This window comes from Sminthopsis crassicaudata, chromosome 2, assembly GCF_048593235.1.
Source record: "Sminthopsis crassicaudata isolate SCR6 chromosome 2, ASM4859323v1, whole genome shotgun sequence".
Lineage (NCBI taxonomy): Eukaryota > Metazoa > Chordata > Mammalia > Dasyuromorphia > Dasyuridae > Sminthopsis > Sminthopsis crassicaudata.
Window position 1 is genome coordinate 272253800 of NC_133618.1, and position 12344 is coordinate 272266143.

Consider the following 12344-nt stretch of genomic DNA (forward strand, 5'->3'; position numbering starts at 1 on the left):
GGGTAAGAATGAGTGTGGGAAAGGGCGGTAGATACAGAAGTCCCTCCAGAGATAGGAAGGAGCTAAAGTATTAAAAGGGAAATACCTCTTCCTTCTTATCAGTCCTTCCAGGCCTGGATACTCATCAGCTTTTGGACTTCCCACTCAGAGGCTACTTCCACCTTGGAACTTTGGGAGGAGGTGGGGCTGGGAACACAGTCTCCAGATCTTCAAAGATATTTGCTTATATCACCTTAAGCCTGTCCCATTTTAAAGGATCTCTTCCTCTGGCAGATAGTGGGATGTGGGAGGATCAGGATGGGAAGGATAGTCAGTGAAGATGGCCACCCAGGGAAGGAATGTAACAGGTTTTGTGGCCTTATAATGTAGGTACAAACCCTTCATAAGGAGGCACAGAGTAGGGAAAACTGGCTTTGATGCTGAGAGAGAGAGCAAGAGCAAGTGAGAGAGAGATTGCAATTCTAGGAAAATTTGCCCCTAACAAAATTTGTTAAGTCTTGAAACTCTTTTAGCTTACAACCCCTTAGCATTGTATTGATGAGAGCATTGTGTATAATATTTTAAGATGAACACACATTTTAAGTAGCTCTTTATCTAAAATTTGTCCTATTTCTTTTAATTTTTATCTCATTTTTATTATAAGTTCCAAATTCTCTACCTTTCTCTATACCTCTCCAACTCAATGAGCAGGCAAGAAATATTATATCTATTATATGAATTGTGGGAATTTAGCGAAACATTGTTTCCATCTTGTGACTCAGTTCTGGATCTAACTTAGTTCCTATTCTATCCAATTATGGGTTTAGTCCAATTTCTGTCTTGTAAGAAAAATTTATTCAATTATAGAAATTATAAGAAAACTTTACTGCATTGTTTGAGCCTAGCTTTACATGTTTGGGAAGATGGACTACTTCTGCCTATTTCTTAGATGCTTTTAAAAAAGAAGCTAAGTGATGTGGGAAAACTGGGACACTAATACATTGTTGGTGGAGTTGTGAAAGAATCCGGCCATTCTGGAGAGCAATTTGGAACTATGCCCAAAAAGTTTTCAAACTGTGCATACCCTTTGATCCAGCATTGCTACTACTGGGCTTATATCCCAAAGAAATACTGAGGAGGGGAAAGGGACCTGTATGTGCCAAAATGTTTGTAGCAGCTCTTTTCGTAGTGGCTTGAAACTGGAAGATGAATGGATGTCCATCAATTGGAGAATGGTTGGGTAAATTATGGTATATGAAGGCTATGGAATTTTATTGCTCTGTAAGAAATGACCAACAGGAGGAATACAGAGAGGCTTGGAGAGACTTGCATGAACTGATGCTGAGTGAAATGGGCAGAACCAGAAGATCACTATACACTTCAACAACAATACTATATGAAGATGTATTCTGATGGAAGTGGATATCTTTAACATAAAGAAGATCCAACTCACTTCCAGCTGATCAGTGATGGACAGAAACAACTACACCCAGAGAAGGAACACTGGGAATTGAATATAAAATATTAGCACGACTGTACCTACCCAGGTTACTTATACCTTCGGAATCCAATACTTAACGTGCAACAAGAAAATTGGATTTACACACATATATTATATCTGTAACACACGTAAAATGTATGGGATTGACAGTCATCTAGGGGAGGGAGTAGAGGGAGAGAGGGGAAAATCTGGAAAAATGAATACAAGGGATACTGTTATAAAAATTATTCATGCATTTATATTGTCAAAAAAATTTATAATTATAAAATTAATAAAAAATAGTAAGCACTTAATAAATGCTTGTTAATTAAAAAAAAAAGAAGAAGAAGCTAAGTTATGCTGAACAGAAACCCAGTCAGATTCAAAGATTGATGCAAGTAGTTTTCTCACAATTACCTATATGTCTAATCAGAAAATTGGCCCTATACTGGTCAATCAGTTATTGTTTCTCAATTTCTTTGAATACAAACACTTGGGGGTGTAGTGAATATAGAGAGACATCTCTTTTTCTGATTTTAGGGGAATTGTGTGGCATCTCCTCAGTTTCCAATTCCTTATCATTGCAAAAAATAGCTGCTATAAATATTTTTGTATTTATGGGTTCTTTTCCTTTGTCTTTGCTTTCTTTAGGATATAGACCTAGTAGTGACTGCTGCCAAAGAATGACATGGCTTTATAGCCATTTGGGTTTAGTTTCAAACAGTTCTCCAGAATAGTTAGATCAATTTATAGTTCTATCAATAGCATATTACTATGCTATTGTCCCACATATCCTTCATCATTTGTCATTTTCCTTTTCTGATATTTTAGCCAATCTGATAGTTCTGAAGTGGTACCACAAAGTTGTTTTAATTTGCAATTCTCTAATTATCAGTGATTTAAAGCAGTTTTTTTCCCATGTGATTGATAGCTTTGATTTTTTTTCCCCTGAAAAATGACTATTCATGTCCTTTGACCATTTGTCAATTTGGGAAATAGCTTTTTTTTCATATAAATTTGACTTAGTTCCCTCTATATTTGAGTAAAAAGATCATCATCAGAGAAATTTGTTTTAAATGTCTCCTCAGTTTCCTGCTTTTCTTCTAATTTTGACTATATTAATTTTGGTTGTGCAAAAGTTTTAATTTTGTGTAATCAAAATTATCCATTGTATCTCTTATGAACTTCTTTATCTCTGTTTAGGCATAAACTCCCCCCCTATCAAAGATTTACATGAGCTGATGCTGAATGAAACAAGCAGAGCCAGGAATACATTGTACACAATAACAGCAAGAAGGTGCAATGATCAGCTATAAAAGATTTAGTTCTTCTCAGTAGTTCAGTGATCCAAAGCGAACCCAATAGACTTTGGAAATAAAATGTCATCTGCATCCAGAAAAAGAACTAATGAGACTGAATGCAAATCAACATATGCCATGTTCAATTATTTTTTTTTTATTTCTCTCATGATTTTTCTCTCCTAACATGATTCGTAAAGCATTGTGTATTAAAAATAAAGAAATTTACTAGGAAAAACTCCCCCTCTCCATAGATCTGATAGATAATTTTTTTCCATATTCCCCTAATTTGCTTATGATATCACCCTACGTCACATTTCAAAGGAATGTCCAGGAACTTGAGCCAGCCTCTAGTCATCATGAGTCCAAATGAACCCAGGGATATGTGATCACTTCATCAGCTTCCTCATTAGTTGATTTTTAGTGAATCTTTAAAAAATTGAACTAAATTCCTCACTTAACAAAAATCAATTTTTTATCTTCCCTTTCTCTCCCCCAATGGAAAACAAAACAAAACAAAACAAAATTCCCATGTAACACATATGCAGTCAGAACAAATTCCTGAATTGACCTTGTCCAAAAAATAAATGTCTCAGTCTTCACTGAGTCCCTCACTTCTCTCTCAGGAGATTGGCAGCATGCTTCATGAATTTTCTGGAATTGTGGTTGGCCACCACTTTGATCAGAGTTTTTAAGTCTTTCAAAATCATCTGTGCAGTGTTGCTGCATTATATAAATTGTTATCCTGGTTCTACTCATTTCAAAAATTTATGTAAATTTTTTCAGGCTTCTCTCTCAATAGTATTTTATCACATTCATATACTTTAATTTATTTAGTCGTTCTGTAGTCAATGGGGAGCCCCTCCTTTGCAGTTCTGTCTTTGGTCTCACAAAAGAGTTGCTATAAATGCTTCTGTACACAGAGGTTACTTTCTTTTTTCTTTGATCTCTTTGGAATACAGGACCTGTAGGGGTATCAGGGGATCAAAGGTATGCTTAGTTTTGTAAATTTGGGGAACATATTTCCAAACTGCTTTCAAGAATTCCCAGATCAATTTACAACTCCACCAAAAGGTGCTTTAAAGGTGCTATCTTTCTATATCAATTTTAACATTTATCATTTTCCTTTTTTGTCAACTTTGTCAATCTAATGGATATAAGGTGAAACTTCAGAATTGCTTTAATTTGCATTTCTTTAATTATTAATGACTTAGAGAAATTTTTTACATGACTATTGATAACTTAGATTTCTTCCTTAGAAAAGTTCCTATTCATATCATTTGGAGAATAGCTCTTCTTCTTATCAATTTGAATTAGTTCCTTTTGTTTCTTAGAAATGAAAGCCTGAGTAGACAAACTTGCTGCAAAGATTTCTGCCCCCCTACTCTGTTTCCTTTCCAATTAACCCTCTTAGAACAAAATAGTTTTAATCTTATGTAATCAAAATTGTTCATTTAATCTTCTGTGATACTTTCTACCTCTTGTTTATTTGTGAATAATAATAAAAATTGTTAGATTAGCACAAGTAATATACTTTTAGATAGAAAATAACTATACTTTCCAAAACAAAACAAAATTTAGTGAGAAGAATGGCATTATACTACATATTTTCTGACAATCTCTTCAATGTCTGGCTTAATTAAAGACAGATTTTTAAATCTACTATTGCATGTAATTTCTTGCAAGAACATATTGTTTTGGCTGAATTACACAAAGAAAATCTGGCCTTACACAGATATGTAGTTGAAAAAAGACAAATTTTTTAACAGGCAAATAGCTAAACTATAGATTAAGTGTATTCCAAGGATCAACTTGGAGACTTAAAGACTTTCAGAGATCCTTGGAATACACTTAATCTATAGTTTTCTTTTTCTGCTTTGACTCTCACTGGATTTGATACCAAAGCTATATTTATATCATAGAAAAAATTTAGTATATCTTTTTATTTGCTATTTTCCCAAACAATTTGTGTAATATTAGGACTATATATATATATATATATATTTTTTTTTTAAGTACTTGATAAAATTCACATGTAAATCCATTTAATCCTGGATGCTCATTTCCGGGAGCTCATTTATGTCTTGTTCAATTTCTTTCTCTGATATTGCTTACATGGCTTATATCTATCAATATTTACTACATTAGAAATTAAAACAGATATTTTATTCATTTGTTAGCTTACTTAAAATATTTATTGTTTTTATCAATTTGAGCATTTAAGTTTTTATAAATATTCATCCATTTAATTTAAGTTATCAAGTTTTTGGCATGTAATTGGGCAAAATAGTTTCTAATAATTTTATTTATTTCTTCATTTGTTGTAAATTTACCTTTTTCATTTTTTATTCTAGGGATCTGTTTTTCTTCTCTCTTTTTACAAATCAAAATAATGGTTTGCCTGTTTTTTTTTTAAAGCTTCCACTTTTACTTGTTAATGGAATGTTTTATTATTTCCAATATTGTTAATTCCTTATGTGATTTTTAAAAATTTGTATTTTGACTTTTAATTAAGTTTTTAAAATTTTGTTGGTTTTCTATTATTTTTAGTTGTGTGATCAAATTATTGATCTCTTTTTTTCCCCTCTTTTTTGTTGATGAAGGCATATAGAGTTATAAATTTTCTCCTGAGAATTCTTTGGCTGAATACCAAAAATATTGGCATGTTGTCTCATTGTCATTATTATTGTTATTATTTGCTGAGGCAATTGGGGTTAAGTGACTTGCCCAGGGTCACACAACTAGGAAGTATTTAGTGTCTAAGGCCACATTTGAATTCAGGTCCTCATGACTTCAGGACTGGTACTCTAATCACTGCACCACCTAGCTGCCCCTCATTGTCATTATTATCTTTAATGAAAGTATTTTTTGTTTCTATGATTTCTTTTTCAATCTATCCATTCCTTAGAATTAAGTTATTTAGTCTCCAATTAATTCTTATTCAGCAGAACTGGTAGGTGGTGCTTATTCCTGTTCCCAGCATTAAGTCAAAGCCCCTTTATGTTGAATCTAAAAATTCTTCTTGATCTTTGGTCAGCTCCAACTCCCATTTAGTTCTTCACTGGAAGCCTCCACATTGTAGTTTTCTTAGGTCTAATTGTTTGAAAACCTCTAAAATCTCCTTTTGCTAACTTAGATTGAGAAATGACTGGTTTTTCCCTTGTATTTCCTAATCAGGACTTGGCCTGGTATTTTTCTAGACCTTTGTTGGAGTGGTAGTGATGGGGAGAAGGGAAACAGAGGGAAACTGGACTGTATGATCTTTTCTTTTCTTATTGTAGTAAGTTTACTTATTTATTTATTGCTGAGGCAATTGGGGTTAAGTGACTTGCCCAGAGTCACATAGCTAGGAAGTGTTACATGTCTGAGGTCAGATTTGAACTCAGTTCCTCATGACTTCAGGACTGATGCTCTATCCATGGTGGATAGTTCTTTTTCTGGATACAGATGGCGTTTTCTGTTCAAATTCTATTGGGACTGCTTTGGATCACTGAATCATTGAACCAAGTCTTTCATAGTTGATCATTGCACATTCTTGTTGTTTTTGTGTACAATGTATACAATGTACATGCTTGTTTTGCTCAGCATCAGTTCATGTAAATCTTTGCAGGCCTTTCTATAATCATCTTGTTCATAATTTTTTTATAGAACAATGATATTCCATTATCTATATGTACCACAACTTGTTTAGCCATTTCCCAAATGGTGGGCATCCACTCCTTTGCCAATTCTTTGCTATCATAAAAAGAACTGCTACAAATATTGTTGCACATGTGGGTCCTTTTCCCTTCTTTATGATTTCCTTGGGATGCAGACCCAGTATTGGCACTGCTGGGTCAAAGGATATGCACAGTTTATAGCCCTTTGGGAATAGTTCCAAATTACTCTCCAGAATGGTTGGATCATTTCACAACTCCACCACAATGTATTAGTGTCCCAGTTTTCCCATATTCCCTCCAACATTTATCATTATCTTTTCTTGTCATTTTAGCCAATCTGAGAGGTGTGAGGTGATATCACAGAGTTGTTTTAATTTGCATTTCTCTAATCAATAGTAATTTAGAGTATTTTTTCATATAACTATAAATAGCTTTAATTTCATCATCTAAAAATTATTCTTATCAGTTTAGAATGACTGTTATTCTTATAAATTTGATACAGTTCTTTATGTATTTTCGAAATGAGACCTTTATCAAAATACTGGCTGTAAAGATTTTTTCCCAACTTTGTATTTCCCTTTTAATCTTGTTTTTGTTGGTTTTATTTGTGCAAAACCTTTTTAATTTACTGTAATCAATGTTGTTCATTTTGCCTTTTATAATGCTCTTTAGTTCTTTGGTCATAAATTGCTCCCTTCTCCAAAGATCTGATAGGTAAATTATCCCTTGTTCTAATTTGTTTATGATGTCATATTTTATGCCCAAATCATGTATTTATTTTGATCTTATTTTGGAATGGGGTGTGAGATGTAGGTCTATGTTGGGTTTCTGGCATATTATTTTCCAGTTTTCTCAGCAATTTTTATCATGTATTGAGTTCTTATTCCAAAAGCTATAGTTTTGGGGGCGGGTTATCAAATACTAGATTGTTATATAGTTTGATTATTGTGTCATATGTATCTGATACACTATTCTGTTTCTTAGCTAGTACCAAATGGTTTTGATTACTGATGCTTTATAATATAGCTTTAGGTTTGGTACTCCTAAGCCTCCACCCTTTATGGTTTTTCCCCCCATTAATTCCCTTGATATTCTTGACCTTTTGTTTTTCCAGAAAATTTTTATTATTTTTTTCTAGTTCCATAAAATAACATTTTGACAGTTTAATTGATATGGCATTGGACAAGTAGACTAATTTAGGCAGAATTCTCATTTTTATTATATTAGTTCTGCCTACCCACAAACAACTGATATTTTTCCAATTGTGTAGGTCTGATTTTATTTGTGTGAGAAGCATTTTGTAATTGTGTTCATATAGTTCTTGGGTAGGTAGGTAGACCCCCAAGTATTTTATTTTATGGCCTTTTCTTATTATTCCATCTTGGCTCTCTCTTTATGAATTTATTGTAGCTCTGGGAATCCTAAGTTGAATGAAACTATTTGACCTGTCTAGATGCTTTGATGGCTTCTAAAGGCAACATGATCATCCCATAGTCCTTGAGATAAAAAATAACCTTTAGTCACATCAGTCTATAGCAAGAGTTCTTAATCATTTTTGTGTCATAACCCATTTGATGGTCTAGTGAAGCCTATGAATTCCTTCTCACCATAATATTTTTAAAATAAAATTTAATAAAATAAAATTACATAGAATTACAAAGGAGACCAAAAGTTAATGAAAATGGAGATGAGATTCCTCTCTCTCTCTCTCTCTCTCTCTCTCTCTCTCTCTCTTTCTCTCCCTCCCCTTCAAGTTCTGTAATTTATTGTTGGACTCCTTGAGGTTATATGAATCCTGATGTAGACCTTACTCCTTGTGTTAGAAACAGAATAGCTTTAGAATCATAATACTCCCCAAAATAGTGACTCCCTTCATTCCTTCTCATTTTTAGCTCAGAAAAAGTATCTAGTCTATCTTGTCCATCAGCCTCTCATTTATCAGTCATATAAAAGAATCATGGTTTAAAGCCCATAAATCACTCCCTCATTTTACAGATGAAGAAACTGAGGACTAGAGAGGTTAAGTCACTTGCTGGGATCATTTAAATAGTAAATATGTAAGGCAAGATCTGAACTGAGGTCTTCCTGACTGAGTTTAACACTCTATTCTTTACCCAAGATTACCTCACAAAACTTAAAGAGTTAGAAAGAACCCCAGAAACCTTCTAACCTCTTCATCTTATAGATGGAAAGCCTGAGTACAAATTTGACCTCAGATGCTTACTAGCTGTGTGATCTTGGGCAAGTCACTTAACCCTATTTGCCTCAGTTTCCTCAATTGTAAAATGAGCTGAAGAAGGAAATGTCAAACTATTCCAGTATATTTGCCAAGAAAACTCCAAATGGGGATGTGAAAAGTTGAGCACAACTGAAAAAGGACTAAACAACAACAGTTTCTGACTACAAATTTACACCCTTTTTACTATATCAAATGTTTTCTCTGTCAAGAGTACTAGAAGCACATTTAGAAATGGACAAGAAACACTTAAGCAGAAGAACAGGGACAAATAAATGAATAGGGAAATCAAAAAGTAGAAGAAAGATAGCTGAGGTCTCTTGGATCTTACCTTAACTTGACACTGGATCCGGAAATTGAAGGTTTCATTCCACTCTGGGTTGCGGCAGTTGGAGATGGTCCTTGTTCTGGGTTTCTCATGGGAGGCAGTTGGCAGCCAGAGACTTACAAAGCAGTCTGTCAGACTCACTGCTCGACATGGAGGGGAGTGACAAAGACATGGAGAGATCAGGGGTCAGAGAGGGGGAAAAAGAATATGGATTTGGGGGTATGAATAGAAGTAAAATTTGTATCTTCTGCTGTTTTTTTTTTTTTTTTTTTTTTTTTTTTTTTTTTTTTTTTTTTTTTTACTAGATTAAGGCAGTCTGTCATTTGGGAGAGGTAACACACTGGCTCATAACAACTAATCGATGTAATTAATTCAAGATTTGTTTAATAGAAAAACAGACCTTAAGATAATGAGAAATATGGGTCACTTTTTTGGGGGGAATTTTTTTTTTTATTGAAGGTTTTTGTTTTTTCTTTTCCCAAAACATATGCAAGGATAATTTTTCAACACTGACCCTTGAAAAACCTTGTGCTCCACATATATTGTATCTAGGATCTACTGTAACACATTTAACACGTATGGGATTGCCTATCATCTAGGGGAGGGAGTAGAGGGAAGGAGGGGAAAATTTGGAAAAGTGAATACAAGGGATAATGTTTAAAAAAAAATTACCCATGTACTGTCAAAAAAATTTATAATTATTAAATTAATTTTTAAAAAAGAAAAGAAAAAAATTACACAAAGAAAAAAAGTACTTTCTGCATGTTATAGTTATTAAAAATAATAATTATTAAAAAAAAAAAAAAGAAAAACTTTGTGCTCCAATTCCCTCCCCCCTTTCCTACACTCCCTTCCCTAGATGGCATGTAATCCAATATATGTTAAACATGGTAAAATATGTATGTTAAATCCAATATAGGCATACATATTTATACAATTATCTTGCTGCACAAGAAAAATCAGATCAAAAAGTTTAAAAAAAAGATGAGAAAGAAAATAAAATTCAAGTAAGCCACAACAAAAAGAGTGAAAATGCTATGTTGTGATCCACACTCAGTTCCTATAGTCCTCTCTCTGGGTGTAAATGGCTCTCATCATCATAAGATCATTGGAACTGGCCAGTTTTAATGAGAATTAGAGGTAGGAAGCATGAGATCTCCTCACTATTGATAGGCTACTTCAGTGGGAGGACATTGACATGGAAGCAATGATGGTAATTTTCTATGATGGTTCATTTTCTATGGCATTTTCAGGTTAAAAGGGACTTTCTCACTACCCTGTGAGGTAGGTAATGAAAGTATTCTTCCCATTTTACAAATGAAGAAATTGAGACTTAGAAAGTTTAAATAATTTGTCCTTAGACATTAGGAAGATCAGGAAATTTTAGGACCAGGAACCAAACCGAGGTCTTCCAATTCTAAGACCTCCTATGCCACACTGAAAGCACAGAAAGTCAGAAGGAACCACCAAATATAAAGATGGAGGAATTGAAAACCAATTCCATGCATTTCACAATTCTATTTTTCCCAGCCCCATTGTTTCTTTTTTGGAAGGGGTTGAGTTAGACTAAAACCCCTTCCTGGGCATTAACTCCATTGTCAGTGTTATGGGTGAGCTCTGCTGTATGTCCCTAGATCTAAGTAATCCTAGGGTTTGCTGTAATAACTATGCTTCTTATTGGATTATTACTAAGCAATCAGAGGAAAAAGCTATTTTCCTCTGAAAGATATAAAAATATTTGAATCAAAACTAGGAACGTAGCCCTTCCAAGATTCCCATTTAAACTCTAATACCAATTTCAGAAACAGAGAGAACATGTTTAACCTCATTCAATCCACTGAAAGAAGGCCTTGTTCTACCTTCTCTTGAGCCTCCTCCTTCTTTCCCTGACTGGTGAGTAGTGTGTTTTCTCTAGCCTGGGCCTGATTTTAGAATTATCTCCTTATATTAGAAGCCCTATACATATCATTTGATGTTTCCTCTGCACAGAATGTTTTACACAGAGACAATGAGTAATAACTGTAATTGCTCTAACTTGTGCATAACTTGAGAGTGGCAGCTGACAAAATAACTCTTCTATTCATTGACTGATGCCTGCAATGCTCTTAGGATAGCTTCTTCCTTTGGGTTAAGGATTTGATTTTTTTGAAGGAGTAAACATTAATCCATATCAATCAACACATGGTCCCATAGCATTTTAGAGACTTTAGAATATAGACTATTAGAACATAACTTTTTAGGGGTAGAAAGGGTCTTAGAACATAGACAGTTAAGATACAGTGTTAGAGAAAAAAGAGTATTAGAATATAATAAGGATACAATATATTAGAGGTGGAAGGGGCCTTAGAACATTGGAAGGGACCTTAGAACATGGGATGTTAGAGGTAGAAAAGGCCTTAGAACATAAGAACATACATTCTCTCCTGTGTGAAATTTTTTAAACAGATTTTTCCCCTGATTTTCTTTTGTATGAATGATAGGGAAGGAGAAAAGGGCAAGCATAGTGGTGTGGGGAGAGAAAAGGGAGGCTAATGAGATGGGAAAAGGGGAAAGGAAGGGAAGATTAAATATTCCAAAAGTAAGATTTGTTCTACCTCACAATGTTGAGAGTTGACTATACTCAATAATCAGTTTTAAATCTGAATTACCTAGTGAAGAACATATTGCAATTCATGATACTGAGGCACAACATTCATTTAATTACAAAAAGGCTGATGACCCCAGTAACTTAAAGTAACTCAATATGCTTCAGTAACAGAAGCAGCAATAGCAGCAGGGAAAATATCTAAGGAATCTGCCACTGATGGAACTCAGTGTGATCATTACAACAGGGAAGTTGTTTTCCTTAAATAGAAACACTATTACTGCTTGCACATTAAAGTAGATATGCTCCAATCAGATGCAATCAATCTGACTCACATCATGTATCCCTGGATTATTCTGCTCCATTGGAATCCAGTTTTGGAATACCAGAGTTTCAACATGTTTATGAAGAGGATGGATTAATATAATACTTAAAAATTTTCATTCCTTAGATGGAAATCATTCTATACTAAAACTCTGGAAAATTATACTCAGAAAATATACTAAGACTCTGGAAAATTCCCTGAAGTTGTTTGGAAGTAAAAGAAAATAACCTAACCTCAACATGAGCATTTCTGTAGGGAGGAAAAAGTTCTTAAATTATGTTATTCCAGAATTTAGGAAATCTCTGAATACCTAGTCTAGGATGATCTTGGGAAAGATGGCTCTGGTTAATATCACAAGAAGTGGGTTTTCAGGGGGTGCTAACAGATTTCTGAATTGGAATAGAACAGAAAAAATAGAATCTACAGTTGATAATTTTCTCTCCTTGATATTACTT

At 33.9% G+C, this 12344-nt stretch overlaps 1 protein-coding gene across 1 annotated transcript in view; it reads right to left on the minus strand.

Moving 5' to 3' along the window:
* PLA2G4E (phospholipase A2 group IVE) overlaps nucleotides 1–12344 on the minus strand; it is a 69836-nt gene that overhangs the window by 41032 nt on the left and 16460 nt on the right. Inside the window, exon 3 of the mRNA XM_074289366.1 lies at nucleotides 8984–9120. Coding sequence (XP_074145467.1) covers nucleotides 8984–9120 — 137 coding nt within the window. The remainder of the gene's footprint in view (nucleotides 1–8983; nucleotides 9121–12344) is intronic.